Source organism: Opisthocomus hoazin, chromosome 6 (genome assembly GCF_030867145.1).
Source record: "Opisthocomus hoazin isolate bOpiHoa1 chromosome 6, bOpiHoa1.hap1, whole genome shotgun sequence".
Taxonomy (NCBI): Eukaryota; Metazoa; Chordata; class Aves; order Opisthocomiformes; family Opisthocomidae; genus Opisthocomus; species Opisthocomus hoazin.
In genome coordinates, this window is record NC_134419.1 from 80448589 (window position 1) to 80474987 (window position 26399).

Below are 26399 nucleotides of genomic sequence, written 5' to 3' on the forward strand. Positions count from 1 at the left end.
CTCCGCCGGCGGGAGCCGTCCCGGCAGCAGCGCGACGGCGGCGGCGGGCGAGCGCTGAGCGCCGCGGCCCCGCAGCAGCCGCAGGGCGGCCGGCCCGCCGCGGCGCGGATGTCCGCGGGCTGCCCGCGCCGGGAGGACCAGCCGCCGCCCGCGCCCCCCGCCCGCCCGCCCGCGCCGCCGGGCCGGGCCAGGCGCCCCGCTCCCCGCAGCGCCCCACGCCCGCCCCCGGGCTCCCCGCAGCGCCGCCGCTGCCGGCCGCGCTCCGCGCTTCCGCCCGCCCGCCGCCGGCGCCATGGCGGTGAAGGGGGCCGCGGCCGGCGCCGGGGTGCTCCTGGTGACGGCCAACGTCGGGTCCCTCTTTGACGACGTAAGTACCGCGGCCGGGGGGGGGGGGCACGGGGGTCTCCGCGCCGCCGCCCCCCGCCCGCTCCGCTCCCGCTCGGCCCGCGGCGGAGGGGAGCAGGGGCAGGGGGGGTGTCCCGGGGCGGCAGCCGGCGGCCGAGCATCCTCCCGGGCACGCCGCGGGTCGCGGGCGCGGGCTCCGCTTCAGCGGGGAGCAGGCGGGTTCCTGCGGAGCGTGCGTGGGCTGGGCCGGCGTCCGCGGGTGTCCGGAGCGGCAGCCGGGCTGCGGACCGCCGGGCCGGGAGCCGCCGAGTGCGCGGCAGCGGCCGGCTGCCGGGGGTCTGTGCTCCCCCTTTACCCCCCGGTCCGCGGGGTCGGCTCGGCTCCCCGCGGCCGAGGGCTGGCCCGGAGCAGCGCCGCGGGCCGGGCGCGCAGCTCGCCCCTGCCCGGTTCGGTGAACTTCGGCAGCTGTCACCGCGGCTGCTGGCGCTCGGTGCGCCGGCCGCGTGAGGCGGGCGCGGGGAATGCCCCTTCGGCTTGCGCGGGGTCCGCGTGTGAGCGGAGCCGCGGGGTGTCCGGCGGGGTCCTGCGGGCCCTGCCCCCCGTCTGCCGCGACCACCGCCGCGGGGGGCTGGCGGCGATACCCCGCTGCCCCAGCCCGCCCCGGTCGCGGTGCTCCGCTGCCCGCCCCTGCGGCTGAGCGGGGCGAGGGCGGCCGCTTCGGAGCCCCGCCACCGGGAGATGCGGGGCTGCCGGACGGACTGACCTCCTGCCTGCTCCGAGTCCGTGTCTGAGACTCGCCGGTGTTCCCGGGGAAGGGGAAGCGTGTTCGGCGTGACCGAAGAGGGGGCTGCTTCTGCTCTAGCAAGTTACTCCCTTGCAACGGAAAATTAGTTTTCTACAGCGACGAAACCGGGCTTATTTGGGTACGTTCCACCGCGGGGTGGGGAATGGAAGGACCGGTCTGAGCTTTCGTGATCGCGGTTGTGGCTGCTGGGGTCGGGGCTGGCGGCTGCCCGGTCAGGTTTCGGGGGGAACGTTGGTGCGCTTCAGGCACAGCGAAGATGACATGAGCTTGGTGTGGGAACTCAGCTTTCGAGTTACGTGGTGGAGCTGTCCCTGTTTGTTGGGCTCGTCCTGTTCAGTGCAGGAGTAGGTTTCTCTGCTCTGACCCAAAGTGATTTCGGTTATGAACAAGGATTCGTGCTTTGCTGGACTTCACCGAAGCTGGGCTGGAAAACCATTTCTGGTTCCTTTAATCTGTTTTTTCCCATTTCTGATTTCAAATTTCAATTGGTGATTTGTATTTTAGTTAAACACTACATTTTTAACCAAATTTTGCCAGACCTCAGTGTAGTGTAGCGATAGGCGTTTTCACGACACGGCGCAGAGACCCCGCATGGATGGGGTGCTCGGGTCCAAGTGTCCTGCACTGACGCGGTGCCGTCTGCTCTTGCACTGGGGATCCGAGCCATCACAGGCCGGAAGCCCTCTGGGGCGCATCCTCTGCCCGGCTCCGGGGCAGGCACCCCACGTAAGGGCCCCCCGGGCAGGGGGTGCTAGCAATGGGGGTCTCCAGCTGCTGAAGCTGCCCAGCCCCCATGGGTGGGAGTTCTGCTCCCCCTTTCCACACGATCAGCCCTCGGGTGCTGGCTCTGTGGCGGACCTTGCTCCGGTGTGTGCAGCGTGGCCAGCGTGCTGCCGTGCGGCCACAGGACGCTTGGCGCTTCAGGTGTGCTCTCTGTGCTGTTCGCGGGGCTGGCGCGTAGCTGTAGGTGCAGCTGCGACCAGTGTTTTATAGGAGAGTAACTCAAAATCCCTTTGGTAGACGGGCTTGTCTGAATGGGGTCTTCGTTCTTAGATCACTGGTATTGCTGACCTGGCTCCACTTTTGCAAAGAAGATAAAATTGAGATTTTTTTGCTCTCCGATTGCCAGTCGCAAGTTACAACATACTGGTTTGCTCCTGCCAGCCATCTGCATCCACCTGTTGCAATGGTGACCTGGGAGCTCATGAATAAACATGTTACCAGTGAAGGACTGTGCTGGGTTTGTTTCACTCCTCGAATAGTTTTGCTGCTTCATTAAAAATGTTAATGCTGTATTAGATCTACGAGTATACTTCAGAGTTAGATGAACACGTGCAGCTCATGAATATGAATGTGTATGATTTCTGGTACGTTCGTGTTTCCTTAAGCACTTAAAGCTTGTCTTGCTGTATAAACGTTTCCTGTTTTTTGTCACAGTGTATGCTCTTGCTAACAACAGACGGTGGAGTTCGGGTTACCTCTGGGTCATTCTTTCTCTCTTTTTTCCCTCCTCTGAAGCACCTGCCCATGGCAGGGGGTTGGGCGAGGCGATGGGTAAGGTCCCTTCCGACCCAAACCATTCTGTGATATGAGTCTGTCCCTCAGGAAAGAGAGGGAGAGATTCCTGTTCCGATCCCCGCCCCAGTCCCTTTGCTTTCTTTGCCTCCTCTGTCTGCCCAGACAAAACCTCGCGTGTACCTTTCCATGAGCCGTACTGCCCGCAGGATCCGTCTGCCTGGCCCTTCACTGCCTCTGCTGTGTAGGATTTCAATTACTTTAACGTGCTGTCTTTTTTTCCTGTCTGCTGTATCCTTTTCAGTCTTTTCAGTTACTTGTAAACAGCTTAATGCCGTTTGATTTCCCCTGGGACAAACCCCTGGCGTGAGCAGCTGATGTTGGGGCCGATGAGAGCGGGCCGGCGGTGCGAGCTCGTCCTCCCGAGGGCTGTGCGTGTGGGTGACCGGCAGAAAGCCGTGCCGACATCTGTGACAAGATGCCCGAGCTGGCATGGAGGAAAGCTCCTCTGGGACACTCTTGGGCCCACGAGCAATTCTGGTGGCTTCTGCGGGACCCTGCTCGGGAGGGTTTCGGGCAGGGTCGGCAGCGTTTCGCGCCCGGTGAGAGCCGGCCGATGGAGGAAGCGCTTGTGTTGCGCCGCAGGGCTGTTCGGCCCCGGAGCGCGGCGCGGTGCTGGCCACCGAGCAGCGCAGGCTGGGTTGCAGAAGCGTGAGGGCAGGAGGCATGGCTGTCCCGAGGGCAGGCCGGGCCCCGCGCCCGGCTGCAGCGAGCACAGGCGGGCGGCCGTGCTGCCCCTGCCTGCGTCCCTGCTGTCGGCGGCTGTCTCGGGTGGGCTGCGGGACCACCTGTGGTGCAGAAACTTTCCTCACGGCGTGTTTCGCTGTCAGCGCAGTTGTGACCAAGGCAGCTTGGGTTGTTGCTGCTGGATGGAGGCAGATGGAGATCTTTGCGATTCAATTTTTGTTGCAGTCTCCGAAGTTTGTTACTGTTTGCTGTATATTTAGTTGGGTGCAGTCACAAATATCGAAAAGACACCTTAGTGCTCACACTTGAAAACAGTGCCTTTCTGATTATCATAGAATCACAGAGTGATGTGGGTTGGGGGGACCTGATAGATCATCCCATTCCAACCCCTTGCCGTGGGCAGGGACCCCTTCTACCAGACCAGGGTACTCGGAGCCCCGTCCAACCTGGCCTTGAGCACTGCCAGGGAGCAGGCAGCCACAGCTTCTCTGGGCAGCCTGGGCCAGGGCCTCACCACCCTCATGGGGAAGAATTTCTGCCTTGCATCCAGTCAGAGCCTACCCGCTTGCAGTGTGAAGCCATCCCCCCTTGTCCTGTCACCCCACACACTTGTCCCAGCCCCTCTCCAGATCTCTCGCAGCCCCTCCAGGCCCTGGCAGCTGCTCTCAGGTCTCCCTGCAGCCTTCTCCTCCCCAGGCTGAGCAGCCCCAGCTCTCCCAGCCTCTCCTCCCAGCAGAGGGGTTCCAGCCCTCGCATCATGGCTGGGGCCTCCTCTGGCTCCGCTCCCACAGCTCCAGCTCTGTCCTGTGCTGGGGGCTCCAGAGCTGGACGCAGGACTCCCGGGGGGGTCTCAGCAGAGCGGGGCAGAGGGGCAGAATCCCCCCCCTCGCCCTGTGCCCACGCTGCTGGGGATTCAGCCCAGGACCCGGTTCGCTTTCTGGGCTGCCAGCGCTCACTGCCGGGTCGTGTCCAGCTTCTCACCCCCAGCACCTCTTTTTATTCTCTTAATCTGTTTCAGTTTTAGGTGACTTTAGCAATCCATGTTTAAACCTCTGGGCTTGGGTCTTTATGGCAAAGATTTCCAGTATGCCCAGCAGACTTAGCCGTACAAATTCCAACACTTCTGCTTGGGTTGGACAGTAGTTCATTTGTTCCAGTTTCCTTTGAAGTTGGAATATATGAGCCTAGGTTGGGTAGGTACTTCTGAAAAACGTTTCCTTCTGTTTTTGTACCAGCAAATGAACGTAGCTCTTCCCTAATGGGAGGTAGATGCAGTTCTTAAATTCTCAGGACAAATTTAGGCCAAAATAGAAGTGTGATGTTGGCAAGAAAGATAAAAGCTAAACAGAACATGTAACTTCATTAGTTTAAAAAAGGAGAGGAGAAAGTAGGTTAGGGGATTGCTGTGTGGTGCTAGGGTACTGATACTCAAGATCTTTAGATGAGTGACAGCGTTATTGTCCTACCTGTATTTTCTTTGCCTATACAAAAAGCTAGCCTTCATGTGACAGTGCCGAGGTGGGGCAGTGAGCTTTCGCACTGCAGAGTGGCCTTAGCCTACTCAACATTTGGGTGAAAGTCTCCCTTTCTCATACAGTGCACAGAGAGGCCAGGGGTGGAATTTCCTGTTCCAAGTCCTGTTGGTAGTAGTATTATAAGTAGGCTTCTTGCTTTAGTTCCGAGTATGAACTTGGAATATCCTTTACTTCTGTTAAGAGTTGAAGTCTGTCTGTTCAATTTGAAGTAGAAATACTTTCCATAATAATTTTTAAAAACAGCCTGCTCTTCTAATGGGTGGTGATTGCAGTGTAGATGTCTCTTTATCGCACATGACCTTAATTTTCCAATTCTGAAACAGTGGGTGTAGTTCTGTTTTGATACTAGGTATCTGTGGGTTTAGCTGGGATTAGGTGATAATGATAATGAGGTTTTTGGCTTTGGATTTGTTTTTTGTTCCCCCTCCCGAATCATTATTTGAGTTTTGTGTAGTATTTCAAATGCGGTAGGATGGAAAACATATTAATTAGGTTTTAATTTCTAAAAAGTATGAAGACTAGCATGTTGCAAGTCAAGGCACCTTCTTTTGTTTAGATCATAGTTACTAGATTGAGTGAAAAATAATGTTTGATTTGTCGTGACCCGTGTTATTTCACTGCTGAGAAACACTTACTCCATCTTTACTGCCAGGCTGTGTTGATGTTATCTGGAGTGGAAGAGAAAACTGAACAAATGTGCCCAGGTAAAGGCACTGTTTCTGTGAGATACTGAAGGGTACGGGGAGTCTCTCTGCTGGATTCCGTGGGGCTGACAGTGTGAGAGTGGCTGCGGACCCGAGCTGGTGGAGGGGGGGGGTAAGCTGAGGTGGTGTTCCAGCCAGGCATGGGATGAGAAGAACAGAAATGGGGAAGCTGGAGGGAGAGGGGCAGAGGCAGACGAGCGAGGAGGGCCCTGGTCTGGCTTTGCCGGTGGGTTTGTAGGCTTTGGAGCAGACTCCTCCTTCCGCTGTTCTCCCCAGAGCTTGCTGGTAGCTGGAGAAGGAGCCCTGCCCGTGTCTGGGTGGGTCTGAAAGCCCTCCTGGGAGGGTTCCTGCAGCGAGCCCGAGCTGAGCCCAGCGCTGGGCGGCTCTGGCTGGCTCCCCAGGGCACTGCCCCAAGCCCCGCGATGTTAGCACCTTGCTTTCTGTCATCCTGTAGAACTGCACGCTCACGACTGAGGACTTCCATTTTGGGAATATATACTCTTGGGCAATAATGGAGGTGGCCAATGAAAAAGCGTTTTTCAGTGTTGGCTATTATGGGAACCCTAAAAATAAGTAATCTCTGTTTTCTCTTTATCTGTTTCTGCACTCCTCACTTGCTGTTTTCTGGTTATTTTGGTGTCTGCTTTCTGATACTAATTTTTTTTGTTGTGTGAGTGCCCCTGGTAACTTCTTAAACGTTGTCTTCTCCTGTTTGTTTGGTTTTCTATTGCAGAATATCAAATAAACATTTTTTCCTAGTTTCATCTGTACTCATGCTTACGCTGTTTTTTTTTTTTTAAGAGACTCTTGTTTTCCTCAATTTTAAACCCCTATGCAGGAGGTGAAATTTTGAGGTAGACCAGACTTTGGTAGTACCTGAAACTTCTTGAGCTGTGTGAAAATGATGATGGGGAGGAGAAACCTGTGATGTTACCCTTTGCAGTGCTTGTGCATTTGAAAAAAAAAAATTAATAATCGTACGATCTGTTGTATCTTGAATGAAATTGTTGGTAACACTTTACCAGCAGGATACAGCTGCTGGCCCAGATGTGCAGCTGAACAAAGCTGAGCGGTAGCCCGAACGTGATGGTGTCTGGCTGCTGAATAGCCCTCGCTTTGCGTGTAGTTCTTAATCTGCTGCTGTGGAAAGGTGGTGTGGTTTGAAATTCCTTCACTGCCTCTTGTTTTCTTTTTCTGCTGTGACTGGGAATGAGCTGACTCTGAGGGTGATGGAGCCCTGGCCCAGGCTGCCCAGGGAGGCTGTGGAGTCTCCTTCTCTGGAAATATTCCAGCCCCGCCTGGACACGGTGCTGTGCAGCCTGCTCTGGGTGACCCTGCTTCGGCAGGGGGTTGGGCTGGGGGACCCACAGAGGGCCCTGCCAACCCGCACTGTGATTCTGTGAGCTTAGGGACATGCGCGGGGGACAGCTGCAGTGGCTTAGGCGGTATGATGGAGCTGCACTAGCCGTAATGCGCAAGCTGGTCTTCGTTACTAAAATGCTTTTTCCAGGTATACGGGGATAACTTGTAGCTGTTGATACTCATGCTTTGAAAAAACTGGAGGATAGCTGCGGGGAGGGTTGTACCAGTTCGTAGCTCTTTCTTCATTTAGTCTTTAGGTAGGTGATAGTGTCAGATGTGTACAGTGAGAGCGATGTGCTCGCAGGCATGCGGTTTTGACAAGGTCTTTTTTAAATCCTTCACAGCCTGCTTGAAGACGATCTACTCGTGCTGATTTCTAGCTTCCTAGGTAATTCAGCTCTTGGCATCCCTAGCTCAGGCTGAGAACAGCACGGCAGCGCGTGCTGGTGGGGTTGCTCCTGGCCAGTGCGCACACTTGGGTAGGAGCATCCCTGTGCCAGGTTCTGTGCTGCGGTCCAGGGGTTCTTCCCCCGTGGGCTTGCGTGGCGACTGCGCAGGTCCTGCTCCGAGCCAGCCCTTCGCTGTCAGCCCCCTGAGGTGTAACAGATGCTGAGAACGAGATGCAGAGCAAACTCGCCTTTGGAGTATAAATGAGGATCAAGACCCAAAGAAGTCATGCGGTAAAGCAGTGACACATTATTGTGCCTCCACATACCTGTAAAATTTAAAACCTCGTTTCTAATTTGCTGGAGAGAATTGGAGCAGTAATAGTGCAGGCAACACAGAGGGTCTTTTTTTTTTTTTTTTATCTCCAAGATGGAGTTATATCCTTAAAAGAATCCCCCCCTTTTTTTTTTCTTTAACAAAAAATACCAGGTTTTCTTTCTGACAGATATTTTACAGTTCTGAGCAGAAGAGTTTTAATTAGAAGCCTGTGCAGTGTTTAGCCTCCCTTAAGCAGGAAACTCAGAAGATTATCTTATAGATCGTCTTTCCTTTCCTTTTGATTAATTGTTATCATTAACAGCAAGAGCACATGTTTACATGAGGAGGTAATAGTGGCAAAGTGCATTATATAATTATAGTTTTCTGTTCATGGGGTTTTATAGCAGGTGGAGCACAGTTAGAATTTTGTAACTTCCTGGGTTTCCACAAATTGCCAGTGTATCAGCGTGATGCTTTAAGAGGCTTGAATTCCCAAAATATTTGAATGTGAAATTCTGCAATGGGGGTAGGATACCATAGGAGGAATGCCTTACATGGGAATCTGTTAGTTTATTAGCTCGCACAAGCACTCTCACAAGGGTCAAATTTTAAAGGTTTTGTTGCGTTCTAAAGTTCTCATCATAAACTTTCATACCACAGAACTGGAGTTTAAAGGGGGTTGAATAGAATACCATAGAATACCAGTCACGCCCTCAGGTTTCATCACTTTTCTATAAGGCTGATCTGTTGTTTGTTTATGTTTTCTCTTTTTCCCTTTTCTCTTATTTATTTCATCACACTGTTTATATCTTCCACTCCCTGCAAACGTATTTCCTCTTTTTATCTCAAACGCTTGCTTTCCCTTTCTTGTACTGTGTGTACTTACCTCCTCCTGAACGCTCTCCATTTATTCCTCATTTATTGTTTGAAGTGAGGATGTTGCTGAGAAAAGCAGCCTTTTGATTTGCAGTTTTGCGTGTGCCTCAAAAGCCGTGAGGAAGGTGAGCGTGGTTACCTTGAACACATTGTTCGTTGCCCTTTGAAGCAGGAGCTGTTCAGCTGCAGCAGGGACCGAATGCGTGTGAGAGGGATCTGATTTATTAACGCACGTCCTCGGGCCCCGGGGTGCGCTGGGTAACGAGTCTGTTAGGGACAGAGCGGAGACGACGTACTTCCAGTGAAATAACTCCCTTGGTGCTGCAAAACTGTTCCACGTGGAGCTTTATCTTGGGTTTCGAAATGTCGTTGCGCTGCCTTTGATGCAACGAGCATCTTGGTCTCTGTCGAAAAAGTGATTCTGCGAGGTTAAGCTCAAAGTTTCTTCTCTGCCAGCGTAGACCAACACACCATTCCTTGGCACCCGTGTGAGAAGAGGAAATCAAGTGGAAGGTAGCTTTAAGAAGGTGCTCTGGGGGTTGTCTCCACCCCCACCCCAGAAGACCAGCCACTTTGATGGTAGCTTTACCCTGTCCTCTGCCCCTCAACTCTTAATTTGGAAAAAAAGAAAAAATCCAGCAGGCAGGCAGGTCTGACTGCAAGCCAGTCGTATGCTTTTAGTGTGTGGAAATTAGCAAAATATATCTGCGTTAGCGTAGTCTAATACTTTATTCAATATTTCTTAATAATCTTCTTTCACAGAATGGTAGGGGTTGGAAGGGACCTCTGTGGGTTATCTAGTCCAACCCTCCTGCTGAAGTAGGGTCACCTACAGCAGGCCGCAGAGGACCTTGTCCAGGCGGGTCTTGAATATCTCCAGAGAAGGAGACTCCACAGCCTCCCTGGGCAGCCTGGGCCAGGGCTCCGTCACCCTCAGAGGGAAGAAGTTCTTCCTCAGGTTCAGCTGGAGCTTCCTCTGCTTCAGTTTGTGCCCATTGCCCCTTGTCCTGTCGCTGGGCACCACTGGAAAGAGCTTGGCCCCATCCTCCTGACACCCACCCTGCAGATATTTGTTATTATTTGTTATTTGTTATTATTTGATATTATTTCATTCTCTTGGTGGAGAAAAGGAAGTGGTCACAGAAAAACAAGACTTTCTGCCTTTGTTGACTGCTTGAATAGCCTATCGCAGAGTCACTTGGCATCCTTTTTTGCATCTGTGTTACTGAAGTGGCAAGGAGTCTTCACGTGATGAAAGTTCCAGGGAAATATGTTATTTCATGTTGTGGAAAAGGTCAGATTAAGCACAATAATCGTCAACACTGGGGAAGAGTGAGTATTAAAAGCAAAATGTTTCTTTATGGCCTCTTTCCCAGTGGTGTGTAGTAGTTATTCAACATTTTCTTTTAGCACTGTTTTCGTTCTTCGTACACCACTTCAAATGTAAATGTGCTATTTAATCACTTTCATTTCTAGTATGTTACTGGAAAAAATATTAAAGCATTTACTGACAGCAAACAAAAGTGATCATTGCTTTTATATGATATTTTGAAGTCAGGTATAATTACGATTTGTTTTCATTAATGTCTTCAAGTTGTTAAGCACTTGTCTTCATGAGTCAGCTTTAACAGAGAGTGTCCTTAAAAGCAGTAAATTAAAGCTAAGAAAAGTAATTAAAAAACCCATGACAACACTGAAAGCTTTCTCTCATGGTATAGGTACCTTATATGCCAGTTCGAAGAGCTCCTCGGGAGGACAGAGGCAGGCCTGGTGCTGGGGTCCTGGGGCGAGCAGGGCGGGAGCGCGGTGTGAGCAGGGAGCTCAGCGCGGCGGGGCTCGGTGCTTTGCTTCCCTGCGGAACCGAACGGGGTGCTTGGCCGAGGCGCAGGAGTTTGTAAAAAGGAATCTGGAATCGCCCACTGTTTTCAAAGCGTGTGTGCTGCTTGCTGCTCACTGACGGCTCCAGGAGGGCTAGCAGAACGCTGTTCTGTTGCTCAGAGGAACCCGTGGGTTTTTAGTTCTGGTTCTCCGAAGGCTGAACGATGTGAGTTTGCAGTGGCTTGCTGGTGCACATACAGACGCTGTGCACTTCTCTTTTCAGGGATGTAGGAGTGAAGTGTACTGAATGGCACTGACATGGGGCTGTTTGGGTGTTTTTCTTTGCAACGTGCAATACGTGGTGTTCAGTTAAGCACAAATTTGGAACTAACAAAATGTTAGGTTGCAGAACTCGTGGCTGTGGATTGCTCTATGGGGATACCAGTAACTGACACAGCTCAGAGGGACCGCGTGCCTGTGTTGTAGAGAAGCAGTGTAGCAACTGCCCAGGACTTTGTCCATCCCTCAAAACAACCTGGAGAAATATTAACTGCTTTGGGGCCACGGGTGCTCTCCGGTCGTTGTCAGGAGGGAGGGTGGTGGGAGCTCTGGACACCAGGGTTCAGTTGGCATTGGGCCACAAGGATCCCGTGCAACCCTGGGCGAGCGGCAGCGGATTCCCCAGACAGCTGCGACTCAAGCTGCCACCAAAGGCATTCCTGTGCTTGTGTCAGGCTGTGAACATGGCATCCCAGTTCCCCCTCTGAAAACTGAAAGTGATGGTTCTGCTTGCTTTTAGAAGGATGCTGTGAATGTATTGAGGTTGAAGATGGTAAGGTGGGCAGCTGTGGTGGTATGTAAGCAGGTGAGAGTAGCTCCTCGGCTGGAGCAGGCTGTGAGAGGTTTCCCTCTTAAGGCTGTGTGCCCGAGTCGAGCCGTGAGCTCTGTCGGGGTAACCGGACAGTGTGGGTCGTGGGTGAGACCCAGGGTGATGGCTCATTCTTTCCCCATTAGTCTGAGAAAGACAGAGAGGCACCATGTACTCACTTCAGCACAGCTTGTACGGGCACGCACCACGTTTTATTACTGGAGAAGTTCCTGGCTAAACAAAGGCTTAGTTAATACAAGCTATATGAGCCTCTTGCTTAGTGGGAGGTTCTTTCTGATTTATGTAAGCTCAGATGAATGACAAATCTAGCTCTTTAGATAGACTTTAAAAGAAAAAGTCTATCTTCACGTATGGGAATAAGTAAAAGCAGGGAAAGATGCTCCGTCTCGGTCTGTGTTTTGGTGAGGCTTGCAAAGACTCTTCACAGGGCGCCGAGTAACGTCACTGTTCTGTAGAAAGCTCAGCTCTCATTAAAGGGCTTCCCTAGCACGCGGCAGAAGGAGCGGCCGATCGCAGGCATTAAGTACCATGGGAACACGCCGTATCCAAACCTCGTCTGTTGTACTGTGTATGAGGTAGAGCTGCCTCTACTTGTTCGCTCTTCGCTTTCCAGTTTTCATTGCATTCTTGAAAAGAGATTTTATTTTTATTTTTTTTGATTGCCCTTGAATACATCAGCAAGTCACTGCATATTAATAGATGGGTTTTTCGGAGCGGCTACGTACCGTGCCGTTAGCACTGCGTGCACTGCAGTAGATGAACAGTGAGCAGCAGGCAGGCTTTGTGATCATGACGTAATGCTGAGTTCTTTCGCTAAAGCCTTTTAAGAGATCCCATGGGGGATTGTTGTGAAGTTTTTTTGTTTTTCTAGTGTGGCAAACTCTCTAATTTTAGAGGCTTTACCAATCCCAGTGGGAAAAGCAAAGCTAGTTTTCCCATAGGAACATCTCAGAAATGTATGCTGAACTCTCTTTAGCAGTGTTTGTTTATATGTCAAAAAAAAGTTGAAAGAAATTGTGCAAAAATCACTTGAGGGAATGCTGTATTCATTAAGTACCATCAGTCAGCATTAGCTATTTTTTAATTAGTTCAGAATTCTTGGTTATTTAGGGACAGAATTACCACTTTTCTTGGACTAACTGGGCAGTGAAGACCTTTGTAGGTAGTGTTGGACAGCCAGCTGTTGTTAGATCCGTTGTTGCAGCAGATTTGCCCAAAGAAGGATTCTTTTGACAAAAGCGTTGGCCGTTTGAATGGTGAGGTCAGGGACACAAAATGTTTTTTAAAAACAGCTGTTCAAAGTGAAAGTGTTGGTCTAGAATTCCTATCACACTTTTACTGGAGGAAGAAATGAAGGAACTATTTTCTTTTAAAATTTATTTTTAACTTCAGATGTTGCCAGGCTCATGAAGGAGTCAAGAACTGCGTGGAACAGTATGATAGGACCAGCCCACTCACTTCAGAGAACTGGACGTGACCCAAAAATCTTCTGCTAGAGCAAGTTTGTTTTCATGAACTGGCAATGTTGTTTTTCTGGGCTGGAAGGACAGACGTTATCCAGGCTTGGCTGCTCGCAAGACTGTGAAGCCAATTCTCATTTGTCTTGTGGGACAGCAATTTTTAGCAAAAAGGAAGCAAAGCCTTTTCCCTCCAGCTACCCTTACTAAATATTAGAGTATTTCTGGTTTATGACCACTGTGTAACTTTTACTTAACAAACAAAGATCTTTAGTATAATTCAGGAAAAAGCAGGAAAGGAACTGATGCCGTATGGATCTACTTGTTCTTATAGGTTATCAATGCCATTAGAGTTTTCCTGAAGTGAGTGTGTGGAAATACATTGTATGCCAGGACTGGTAAAGGTGGAGCAGCGTAAGCCAGGTGAAGGGATATGTCCTCAACAAAGTAGGTGGAATTTTTGGTGTAAGATATGACTGCTTGTGTTGCTTAAAAGAATGAACTTTTGCCAAATTATTTGGTTTCTCATTTGTAGGTGAGTACTCAGTGTTGTGTAATGAAAATCTGTATTAAACAGATAGAAGGTTTGCTTTGTGTTATGTTCAGAATGGTGCAAGGAAGGTACACATGGAAACACCTTCCTACTGCAAGGGTGGCCAAGCGTTGGCACAGGTTGCCCAGAGAGGTCGTGGGATCTTCATCCCTGGATGTATTCAAAAGCTGTCTGGACACGGTCCTGGGCAGCCCATTCTGGGTGACCTTGCTGGAGCAGGAGCTTGGAGTAGGTGACCTCCAGAGGCCCCTTCCAGCCTCAGCCAGCCTGCGACTCTGTGCAGCCAAGAGTATGCAGGTTTTTTTCCTTGTTTTTTTTTTTTATTGCTGATGCCATTGCCCATTGCTTTCCAGCACTTGCAGAAGACGACTGCTTACTTCTCAGTTCATCTTTTTGTGGCAAACCCATGTTCCCTTTCTATCTGCTTTTCTGTTATGGTTGTAGACCATTTTCAAATGCTTTGCAGGGTGACTTTGGTCCAGGAGCTGCAGCATGTGCCTTTGAAAACAAAGGCTATGCTGCTTTCCAGAAAACTTGAGGAAAAACATGCATGTTGTCTGTCAGCTTATAAAATTTCTCTAAGTATTCTGAAAGCGTCCTCATATGCTTTATTGGTGTGCTGAAGCTGAAATCTCTAAGTCAGGCTTTCAGCTCTGATTGTTTTGTATTTGGTTGCTTTTCTGTTGACATTCCAGTAGCCAGGAAATGCGCTGTTCCTGATCACTTCAGAACTGGGAAGGTGGTAGAAGCAGAGCAGCCAGAAGGCAGTAGCAAGTGACTGTGATGGTAAGAGCAGTGGATCTGCAGGGCTCACGGACAGCTGAGGAATGCGATATTTACCCCAAACAAAGTAACAGCAAAGGTGTGTGATGGGAACCGACTGGATAGCAGAATGGCTGCTTCACTCCTGTGTTTCTATTTTATCTACTGCTGTGTTGGCGATATTACTGTTTATTACTTGAAGCATGATTGGTCCGAAGAACTGAGTTGAGAACTGGGTAGAGATGTTGTCATAGTATAAAAAGCAAAAAAATAAGAGTATTCCTCTCCTGTTGTACGTTTCTGTTCAATCGCCTGGTAACGCAAAGCAAGATGACCTTGCCATTCGTACTTGCAGTAGTTCACCTGGCATAGATGGGAGTGCAGAGAGTGAAGCCTCTGCCAGTATTTTAGCGGTCTCTGCCTTGCTTCTGGGAAGTGGCGTGTGCGCTCTGTCCGGCGGGCCGTACAGGGCTGCCAGTCCTGGGCTGCCAGTCCTGGGCCGCACCGGCGCGTTATGGAGGCTGGCCTGGCTCGCTCGCCGTGCTCGGCAGGACCGGGCTCGCCCGGTGCGGTGAGGCTGCCCGCCATCGCCTCCAGCAGCCGGGCAAGCTCAGGCCCTTCCCTCGGCCGAGGAAAATTCCACGCCCGATCTCCAGCTTGACTGCTGTGTGGCTTAACGATGTCGCCCACTGCGCAGCCACGTCCGGTGTGGTCTCCCCGCTGTTCCCCGGTGCGGGGTGCTCCGGGGGAGCCGGGCGGCTGGAGGCTGGCGGGGGTGCCCAGCCCCCCGGGCACCGGGTGAGCCCGTGTCGGGTGGCCGGCGGCTGCTCGGGGCGCTGGGGATGGTGCGGGTGGATGCAGCAGGTTTTGAGGCCGCTCTGCGTGGCAGCGGGAGGCGAGGCAAGGCCAGTGGAGTCTCTCGAGGCCACAGACGTTTGCAGGCCTGTCTCTCCATCTCCCTGCTCCCTCTCCGAGCTCAGTGCTTGCATGCCGGCGGCTCTCCTGCGGGTTTTGCAGGCTCTGACAGCCCTCCCCAGCCACCCCGGCAAGGCTCCTGGCAGCTGCGGAGGAGGGGGGGAGTGAAGGCAAAACCCTTCGGCAGTCCTGGAGAGCTGGCAGTCCTGGAGAGCTGGCAGTCCTGGAGAGCTGGCAGTCCTGGAGAGCTGGCAGTCCTGGAGAGCTGGCCTTTCAGCCCCGCTGTTGGTGCGAGGGGCTTTCCCCAGCAGCAGCAGCAGCAGGACGAAGCGGTGCGGGCCGGAGAGGTGTAAGGGAGGGGCTCGCCAGGCTCCGGGGAGCTCGTCCTTCGCTGCTTTGGAGGATGCACGTGGTGCTCCATTGCTCCTGGGCCGTCGTGCCGTGCGGCTTCTGCTTCGCCTCTGCCTGGTCCTCGTTCCTCCCTGCTGCTGGGCTGCTCCGAGCAGGCAGGTGGTCAGCAACCCGCAAACAGAAAGCGTTTGCAGCAGCTGTGCGAGTTCTTCGTTGGAGGAGTCTCTGACTTTGCTGCCCGAGGTTGACGGGCGTGGTTTTATCCTGAAAGCCCGTGCAGGGCTGCGTCCTGAAGACGGCAGCGATGGGGGACCCCGTTGTGCTATGCACCGTAAATGCGTGGAAGGCTGCTGTATTCTGAATAGTTCGTGGTTTTTAGGGTCAGCTCCTGCAGTAGGATCCAGAAGCGGGGACGAGGACTGGAGCAGACGAGGGTGGATGGTGTTCCTACTTGGAATCACAGCCATTGCACTGGGATGTCATACAGATACAGAAATCATAATGAATATCCTGGATAAGAGACATTTGTTTAAAAAAAAAAAAAAAACAAACCCAGAACACGCAGATACCCAAACAGTTAAAAGTTAGTGTTGCATAGGCTCATACTTGCAAGGAATATTGTTACTGGTTTTTCTTCCAAATATAAGAATAAACTTATGGTGAATTTCCTTTAGTGCTGGCAAAAAGCTGACTTTGCTGAAGCATCTGTAAATACTTGGATCACTTAACCATGTTCCTTAGAGCTCCGTAGAGTTTTTGCTGAAATTGGGAAAATATGTTATATAGCACTTTAACTACGTTTGCTTGAAATACACAGGTACTGACATTTCTTTGCATGGTATCATCCTAGAGGGAAATTCCTCTAGCCGCTCTGGATTTTCAGAAGGTGCAGTGGTATTTTAATTAGTTGAAAAATGTGAAGATGTTATCCAGAGTTCTCAGCAGAACTGAAGTTCTTAGTTTGTCTTCATAGCACTTCTTCCAAAACCTCTTAATTAAGTCCGTGAACTTAAAAGCGTTAAGAAAATTGAAATAGCTGATTGTTGTCATTAAAAGAATGTATAAAGAAGTGGGAAAACTTCTGAAGATTTTTGTTTTAATGTGGGAATTTCCAATAATGTTTCTGGAAAATGACTTTTATACAGATAGCAGCTTATTGGATTATTCTGTGTGTTGTTTCGTTTTTGATGCTTTTGCTTGCTTAACATGGGTACTTTTCCCTTAGTGGTACATTTTAAGCTAAAGAATGGGAAGTTTATGGTGGCAGTGCTAATAGATTAGAGGTGTTCACGGGCTTCCTGTACTATTTGCCTGGTGTTTCAGAACAACGTATTCCTTTTATTCGTGTGCCCAGCCTGATGCGTATATCTATCATTTAAGTATAATCCTACGTTCTGTAAAATAACTGTGTGATTGTGCAAGTATTTTTCTCTGGAGCGATAAGCAAATCATAATGTGAAAAAACAATACGTAGATTCATCAAAAACAAATTTGAAATTGTGGTATTTACTTTAGTTGACTTTTCCATATCTCATTAACTGTGACTTACCACTGGAGCCAAGCGTGTGCTTTTTCCAAGTGAGTAATCATGAATTCAAATATGGGTCTCTAATTCATTTTGGAAATAGAGATTATCAGATCTCTAATTAGAGATGGTAGAAACTACGTTTCTCCCAAAGTGCTCGGTTCTGTATCTGAGGGGAAAATACAGTTTTGAGTGCGAGGATTCATGAATAAAAGGTCTACTCACAGGTCAATGTACTCTGAAGTGATTTGCCTTTCCAGAGAACTGTGGCCCTTGCCTGTTCCTGGAAAGCTTATACCCTGCTTTGCTTCCCTCAGAGGTGGAAGGCAAGCTGAATGAATACTGAGGGGGAAATATGTCTACTTTTTTATCATGGTGTTGTCTTTGGCCAAGTTTTATGCGTCAGTAACATCTTCCCCCTTATCACTGAACCAAGTGATCTACAGGCAAATTTGCATTCAAAAAAGTAATGAACCAAGTAGGCTATGGGAATTCATTAAAAAAACAATAGCTAGAGAGGCTATATGACTTGTATCTTAAGGTGGTTGGTAGAGCTGTTGAAACACTGCTTCAATTGAATATTACAGACCTTTCTTTCAGTTCGGAATTTGCTGAATTGCAGCTTGTTTTGGTTACTGTTCCTGTTGGTGTGAGTGGCATTGGGCCTGACGACGGACACGTGCTGCTGTGGTCGGAAAGAGATCTGCAGAAAGACCCCTAAAACCAGTGCTGCTCCCTTCATTTCCACCCAGTTGTTGTCCTTCATTCCCTGGGCTGAGGCACGGCACTGACAGCTCTGCGTGCGTGCGCTGGCTACACCAAAGGCCTGGGCACCAGCAGTTCATGTTTCCTGGGATGTCTTGACCATCTGCGTCAGTGAACAGGATGATGGGGATTTATCTCCAGAGTTTGGAAATGTGGCTTGGTTCATTGTGTGGGGTTTTTTTGGTTTTTTGTTGTTTTCTTTTTGTGGTAGTGGTGATTTGGGGTGATGAGTTTTGTTGGTTTTGTTGTTTGGTTTTTGTTTTGTTTGGTTTTTTAATATTTTGAAAAGGACTGACTCCTGATGATGAACTTCAAGAAGATGTGATGTGAACAGATGGTGATAAACACTGCCACAGTGAACTTTATTTCATATGCGTTACTAGAGATGGTAAAGCTTTTCAGTCCCTTTTATCCTACACTGGGTTTTTCACGGCAGTGTGTTCTCCTGGAGCAGTGCTCTCCCTTTTGTCTGTCTGTCATGCACCTTTTCTTCTCCTTTTATTACTGCCTATACTTCAAAGATGGATAAAACTGAACCTCTTGTGTCTGAAGCTGTATTGCATAAATATTTTTTAAGTATATTGTAAGATCTACTAGCTATTTAGAAATGTAAAATGGAAATAGCAACAGAATTGAGCTAAGTGTATTATTTGTGATTAAGCTCATGGCACCTGGAGAGCCCAGTGACAAGTACAATTTACAGGTATCAGTATGGGAAAACAGAGTGTTTGTAAAACCTTCCTGAATTTCAGTGCCTGATACAGAACCTGGAGTACAGCAAGCATTTTACCTCGTGGAAAAATGCAAAGCAAATGCCAACAGATGTGGCATTAACAAAGCTCATTTAAATTTCCTGTGCACCTGACAAGTGAATAATTGCTGTGTGCTCGGTTAGCAGAGCTCTAGCTATCTAGTGCTTGGAATGTATGTGTTGTGTTTATGGAGCCTGTTCTACAGCTTTGATTTTTTTTTTTTTTTTTCTCTAATAAAATGCTGGGTTTTGATTAAATAATGCGACTGAGAATGTAAGTGAGATGATTTCCGTGAATAGCTGCACCATCAGTGAAGTGTCCGCAGTCCGCACTGGTGCCGAACAGCCCCCGGTTCGTTCTGTGCTGTTGGCACACTCTTCCAGCCCAACACCTCTCGTCTTCCACCCTCATTCCAGGGATGCGGAGGTGCTCTTTAGTGATGAGCATGGTCTGAAGAGGAAATCCAGCGTACGGTTGGGTTTGGATGTGGAAGTTTAGGATGGTGAGAACCTTCTTAAGAAGTCTGTATTCCTTGCAGGTCTGTGAAAATGGCGGGGGGGGGGGGAGTTCTGGTTAGTAGAGGCAAATGTTGTACTGTTTATAAAGTTGTTAACAGCTCTGTAGGCATACTGATAAAAATTGAAATGCACAGTTGTCTGAAGTGGCTTCTATCTAGGCTGCCTTATTTTGGAGAAATTTACTCATCTCTGATAAACTGCAGGACATGAAACCAAGGTGGGGCGGGAGGGAAAAGATGCTTACGTTTAGTAGTGCTTCAGACTTTTGCTGGAGTTTATTGCTGCGTCTTGTGTACTTGTTTGGGTGTTCTTTGCAGACATTGGCAGCATCAGACAGCACTTTCACTCTTTTTTTTAAAGATTATTTCTTTTCTACCTTGTTTATTTTTTGAAATACGCCTGCCATCTTCAGTTGGCAAGTTCTTCTTAAATCTCTAGCCATGAGAAGCACTGCTTGCCATCTGTGGACTGTATTTGCCCCTCCCCCCCCCCAACTTGCTGTTCTTTTCTTAAGCTCAGAGTAGACATTCCCAGCAAAGTGATTTCATTTCTGACAGCAGCCATACCATAAACTTGATGAAAGCTGCTGCGAGCAGCTCCTCTCCCGTGAGCTGGCACGTGCTGCGTGGAGCCCCGTTTCTGTGAGAGCCGTCGTCCCTGTTACCGTTAGCTGTGCTCCGTCGTGGAGCGTTGGAGATAATACGGAAATGAAAACATGCGGGTTTATGGACTTGTACCAAGTATCTGCTAATTTTGCTAGTTTAACAACGTTTAGGACTAGGATATCTGGAAATAGACCTATTTTTAATTTGTAAACCAGAATGGGTTGGTTTTAAGACATTGTTCAGAATAAGATAGCTGGAGTACAAATCCCAAATGCAATCGCTGTTGGTTTTCTTCCTTCAAAATTTCTTTTTTTTTATTTGTTGTTATGCTGCAGCAATCTGTGTCTTGTTTATACTAATGTCAGTCCTTCCTATCACTGAGGAGGAGCAACTCTGTCACATCCTTTATTTAGTAAGCAGACAGCTTGAAGTGCACTCAGCTTCTCAATTTGTGTATTTTCGTCATGTTTTGAACCTCATCTTCAATGTTTTAAAACCACCGAATCTCAGAATTTTACACATGGTTTTCTCTGAATGTTGGGAGAGAGGCGAGGTGCACGTTTTCCCCTGTTTCTCATTGCTTTCCTAACTGTGGGTGGAAGGACTGAACCCTTGGGGCAAACCTGCGTGTGCCGGCGTAGCGCTGGGCACCGTGGCTTTCGGAGCAGGGGTTGTTTCCAGAGTGGGGTGGGCTTAGGTGAGGTGGTCTGGGAACGTGGTTCCAGGTGCTTACCTGACCGATTCCCGATCGCACCGTGGCTTGGTGGTATTCTAAATGTTAGACATTAACTTGTAATGATAATCTTTCATTAAAATGATTTGAGATTATTATTGACCTAAATTTTGGACTTAACATAGCTGCTTCTATTTCTCGCATTACTTAGTGTTTTTTCATTAAATCCCGCAGCAGCTCTGTGACTGTGTACAAAGCAGCCTGGTATAGGAAGATGGCAGGATTTTTTTTTTTTTTTTTTTTTTTTTTTCTTGAGTGATGAGCTTGAGGCCATTATGTCCAACCCTGGCTGGTCAGATGGTTTTGTTTGCTTTGATGAGAGATTTCATAAGCTAAAACCTTTATCTATGTGAGTAACTTCAGTAAACCCTTTCAGCGTGAGTAAAACAAGCAGGATTTTCCACAAATAGAAATTGTGAACCAAAAATAGCTGTTTTCAAAGAGAAACAGCTCAGAATTGGGTTGGAGAGTAAGAAGGTCTGTATTGTTCAGGAAGGAAATAGGAAGCATTTGAGTGAAATTGTATGTGAATTCTCTCACCCTTTTGTAGAAGGATAACCCACAAAGGTGATGTTTTCCTGTATCTGCAAATATTTATTACATTAGATGGATTGCTATTTTAAACAAAGCAGAGCTCTTGATGAAATTCAGTGTAAGTTTCCATACGGAAACTATGTCAAACATAATCAAAGCAGACATGCAAAGTATGAACTATTATGCTTAGCAAATCCTTTAAGGCTTTGAGACGACCTTTATGTGTTGGGGATTAATATGCTTTTTTCAGATACTCACTGAAATAAGCCTTTTTCTTCCCAAAGTGTATTAATTACTTGAAAAGTGGTCTGTGAAAATAGTCACAATGTGTCACTGGTTGTAAAGGACTTGGTGTGTGTTTTTAAAACTCTGCCATTCCTTGTCCATAACTGCTTGTGAGCCTCTCACATAATGTATTGCATTCAGATGCAGTTTGTGGCATTGTGACAAATAACGTGGATTTCCAGTTGATCTTCAAGCAAAGATGTTGTGACTACAGTTAACAGCTACCTGCAAATGTTAGTGGATTTTTAAGTTTATTTCCTGAACCATCTTCATGGACAACTTTTTAAAAACTGATATGTCAAGTTGTATGCTGGTAGTGCAGTATTTTTACTGCATTTTGCTTGTCTTCGAGTCTTGTGCATCTATATGGATAGAATGCAATGTGTCTTAAGGTCAAGGTTGCAGTAATACTTCAACAAAAAATGCAGGAGCAAGCCAGATTGTTTGGCAGTCATTACTGCACATGTTTTTTATGGAGGTGGGAGTGTGTGTGTGCGCACATGTGTGTGTGTATATATGCCTCTTTTAGGTAAAGCAGAGATGCAAAGAGTAATCAGAAGGTTTGGTTTGAAGTGACAGGGTGTGGTGTTTATTAACATGTAAGATGCAGCTTTGTTTCCATGAGCTTGTGTAATATAATTACAGTGTTTTCAGTGCAGATGATACCTGGCATGATAAAACTAACACACCTGAGGGTGGGCCTGCTTGTCATGCTGTCCCCTCCCTTGCTGAGGACAGAGGAGTTAGACTCCCGGGAGAGTGAACTTCAGCTCACAGACATCCCCTCCTGCTGCTCCCCATCAGAAAAGTCCCCGGTCAAGAAAATAGGAATTAAAAAAATCATATTAAAACATGAGTTTCGTAGAGCTAGCTTTGAGGCCCTGTTGCTGTTAACTCAGAGGTGATATGAAGGGGAAAAAATGAGATGATTTGGTATTCCCAGGAAATGGAGAGACTCCTGCCAGCTTCAGCTTGCCCCGGTGCAGGCAAGCTGCTGGCCATGGGACCCGCCGTCCTCGGCCACCGCAGCAAGCGCCGTCTCCTAGGGTGTCTTCTCACACAAGTCCTTTTTCACTTGGGCTGGGAGAGTTCATTTGGAGTTAAAACAGTAGCCCCAGGAACTAACCTTTACTAGTTCCTCTCCTCTTCTAGGACTATGTTATTTTATTTTACATTTCTGAAGTTGCCATGCAGGGTAACAGTAAAGCAATGCGTTACTTTGCTTAGCTCCTGATTTACATTGGAAGGTATTTGGGGTTGTTTTTTCCAGTATTGTGTTTATGGATTTTTGTTGTTGTTGTTTGGCTGAGTTTTGTGAATTTGTTTTATTTTTTTGTTTTGTTTTTAAACACCATCTGTAAAGGTTGTTTTGTGCCAAAGTGCTGACGTTGAGAAATCCTTCTCTTTGGAAAGTGGCTTCAGCAGCAGCTATCTATTGGACATACTGCATCTAAACAGATGAAATCATTAGTGAAATTCTGCGAAACAGAGCTCCACAGAAAAACTTTGTGGCTAGGTATAGTGTTGTACATTTGAGATGTATCACATCGAGTGTAATTTTGTTGGGCAGGAAACAACCTCACTCAGCCACAGCTTCTTCATCCCACCAATTTGGAGCTGACTTGGTGCCTGCTTTTTTCTCTTCTAGCCTTTTTCCCCACTTTTTCTCACTCTGTGTATCTTTACAAATACAGATTAAGGCTGTGCTTTGTATGTTGATTCTTCTCCTTTTTTTTTTTTCTCCATGAAACTACATGTTGTCAAAACAGGATAGTCAAAGTGGTACAACTGAAACAGGTCCAGTGGGCTATCCGGGGCTCTTCTCAGGTTCACCCCAAGGTGCAGATTTCCATGACAGTGAATACCAGTGATTGCAGCGGAGATAGGATCAGAACCCTTCCCCAGACTCTGGAGGGACAAAGGGACAGGTAATTCGCTCTTCACACATTGGTGTGAAAAAGGCACTGCTGAGAAGCCTCCCTTCTTGCTGGTGCAGGGAAGAGAGGATGTGGCTTGTCCTGCAAGGTATTCCCAGTGCTACTGATACACCTGCTTCTCAGATGCCTAGCCAGTATGTTTTATTCACATATTTTTGGGGTTAAGATCATTTTCAGATGTGCCAGCAGGTAGGCTTTCCAAAGCTCTGTAGTGTTTTTCCCCTGTATCTGCAGCAAAGCGTGTGGATTGCTTTATGCGATCATCTCCCTTCTTATCTCACCCAGTTAATTCCCAGCCATTTCAGGCGCCCTCGGCACCAGTGATACTTCGAGCTTTCGTAGCATCTGTTTTCTCTCAACAATCTAATCTGCTGAGAATTGAAATATTTGATTTATTAATTTTTCTGCAGCCAGTATATGGGAATGTGGGTGAAATTTATCATAGCCTAGCTGTGATCTCATGGTTCCCGTTGCATTTTATGAAAGCTATCACAGAAGCTTTGTATGTGCTGAGAGGAATGAGAAAGGCTTTTTAAAAAAAAAAAAAAAGATAGACTGCCTGTTTAAATTATTGAAGAATGAGAATGTAACAGTCAGAGCTGCTGGATTTTTAGAGTCTACAGAAATCCAGAAGCCTGTTGAACTTCACACAGCATCCTATTCAAACTTCTTATACACGATACCAAATAACAGATTCATTTGAACATTTCTGTTAAGTATGTTTGCCTGTGTATTCATTTACTTTTTATACTGATGTACGTTGGAAACCTGATGGTTTATTATTTCAAAACCATTCTGTTACCTACTCCTGATGCAGTGTTCTGATATCTCATGCTGATAGCTGGAATATCAAGCTTTCTGTGAGCTGCCTACGGAATGTATTAATCTTGTGTGATTTTTTTTTTTTTAAAGTCTTCTATGCAGTGGGTTTTTTTATTAATTTTCTGTTTTCTCTGTTTCTCTAGGGATCTTCTTATTGTGGATGTTTTCATTTTTACGCTATACCATCCTTAGCATTTTTCCAGCTGTTGGCCTGTCAGTAGAGAAATAGGACTGTGATTTTCAAACCTGCGTACTAAAATAGGAAAATAGGACATATCTTTCAAAAAAACACCAATGACATTTTCTTCTTAAAGTTTGAAAAATTCAAGAGGGGTCAGCTCCATATGCCGAGGAACATAGCCTGTTACATTTGTTCTGAATCTGTTGGCATTGCCGGGAGGGCTGCGTTCCTGCAGCGTTCCTGGCTTTTAAGAATTGCTGTGTTAAGGTAGGAAACGGAACGCTCTGGCAGCGGCGTTGGCCATGGAGGTGAGCCCGGCTGCAGCTGTGATCTCGTCTTCGTGAGAAGATGATATCAGGGGCCGCCTCCATCCCGTCACGGTGATGTAGACCGACTTCCCTCTCTGTGGTGATTGCATGGTAGCATCTCTGTGGTAACAACAGCTCTTCCTTATATGGAAAAGTAATTTTTAGAAAGCAAAGTATCTTTAGCTTCCCTAGCTGAGTTGCAGCAGCTGGGAAGGCGGAGCAGCCAGAACAGTGCCACCAAAATGTTTCCCCGAGTTACCTGCCGGCCGTTTGAGCAGACTGGTTTCCAAACTCGCTGGTGCCTTCCCCTCCCTCCCTCCCTCCATCCCTCCCATCACCAGAAAGGCTCTCCGGCCCGTGCAGCCATGTCTTAAGCGACACCTGTGCACGAGCCCTGGGAGGCGAAGGGGGGTGCAGGGCGAAGGTACCCCGGGAGCTGGGCGAGGAGCGCGGGAGCACGCGTGCGCGTTCCCTGGGGAGAATGGGGACCTGAGCACTGCCGAGGCTCTTCGTTCTGGGAAACCCCTGACGGCGCGAGTGAAGAATGGGGTGCGCCTTGTTTAAAGTATTCTCTCTGCGGTGCGTGTTCTGGTTATCTTATTAATGCTTAAGTATTTACACATTGGGATGTTTTCAAGAAGGTGAAAGGTCCTCTAACACAGGGGTTATTCTTATTACTCTGATGGATTGTTTTTAGAATTCTCAGTAGTACCTGAAAAGTTTGTGTCCAGCACATTAAGAAGCTAAAGCTAGGTACCAGTGAATATATTTAGAATGGATACTTCTAATATTCTCAGGGTTTACTTTTATATGGCTGTAACCAAAAATTGTGTTCAAGAGCTATATGTCTGGACATCAGATCAAAATTTAAATCTGGCACTGCCCAAAGACGGGGAATCAAAAGACGACGAAACTGAAACTTCGTGTTGGGGCTGGAGTGGCTGGAGTTCCTCTGGGCAGTTCTTTCCAGTGCACTCGTGCTCAGGACATCAGGCGGCTGCTGGTTTTAGCAGTGGTAGAGCTAAGGTTTCTGTAGCTCAGTGTCAGAAACCACGTGGGCACGAACTGCGTGCTGGATGTTGCCATCACAGGGATGGTTCTCTGCTGTTAAATACGGCTGATGAAAAGGCATTTTAAACCTTCAGCTCAGACTCTAAATGTAGTGGTAAAACCCAGGTCTGTCGCCTGTTAATGTCTTCCTTTTGCTCTTCTACCAAAGCTGAGTGAGGGAGATACGGCTACACGCACCAGAAAGCAAATAAATCACCCCCAGCTAGGATGTGCGGCAGCAGCCCGGCGCTGAAGGCTGGGACGGAAGGCTGGGTTGTGTGCAAGGCAGTTGCCTTCTCCAGGTGTCCGGGTTCACCCGATGGCAGGCGGCAGAGCAACTGCCCGCTGTGGCTGCGCTCGCTGTAGTGACGGTCGCTGCTGCGGGACGTCTGCCCGCTCAGTCTTTCGGGACAGCTGTTCGTTGTTGTGTGGCTTGTGGCTGGGGGTGGCCGCACGGGGTAGCGCAGGGAGAGTCGGATCTCCGTGGGAATCCCGGTCAGCAGCGACGCGGTAAATCCAGAGGGCCCTGGCGTTTGGTGTGGGGGGGGTAATCGCGCTAGAGCCTAGACAAATGAATTCAAAATGCAGAATACTCGTTTTTGGGGTGGGGGTGATAGTCTTTCTTGTGAACCGTCATGTGAAATACAAAACTAATGTTGTAAAGTTTGCATGCTCTAAAGCTAAGGTGGTGTTATTTTCCGTTTCCAGTGTGACTTGTGTTTGTTTGTACACTGTGTTATCTGAGAACCAAAGTAATATCAGAATAATTTTATATTATAAAATATTTTGTGCAGCACTTCGGAGTGCTTCCACAGTTTAGAAAGACCAAGCTATAATTATTTTGCTGTTTTCCCTGTAGAATTCTTCCAGATACCTGTGTATGTTGATTGATGCACTGCTGAGGACCTCTTTTTTTCTGATTTGGTTTTGAGTACCGTCACAGAAATGGGAGTTGCTCTAGAGGAAGCCCCTGGGCAGATGAGGGGGAATTTTAGGGTAGATCACTTCAGCTCATGACCCTCAATCTGTCTCTCATCCCCACCGC

General features: G+C 48.3%; 1 protein-coding gene across 5 annotated transcripts in view; it reads left to right on the forward strand.

Moving 5' to 3' along the window:
• The first annotated feature begins 256 nt into the window (after nt 1–256).
• INPP5A (inositol polyphosphate-5-phosphatase A) overlaps nt 257–26399 on the forward strand; it is a 244062-nt gene continuing 217919 nt past the window's right edge. For 3 of the 5 annotated variants that reach the window (XM_075424000.1, XM_075424002.1, XM_075424003.1), the window contains exon 1: nt 257–367. In XM_075424000.1, coding sequence (XP_075280115.1) covers nt 293–367 — 75 coding nt within the window. In that variant the 5' untranslated portion in view covers nt 257–292. Of the gene's footprint in view, nt 368–1249; nt 1269–18850; nt 18884–26399 lie in introns of those variants that run through there. The other 2 variants (XM_075424004.1, XM_075424001.1) reach the window with 2 other exon arrangements.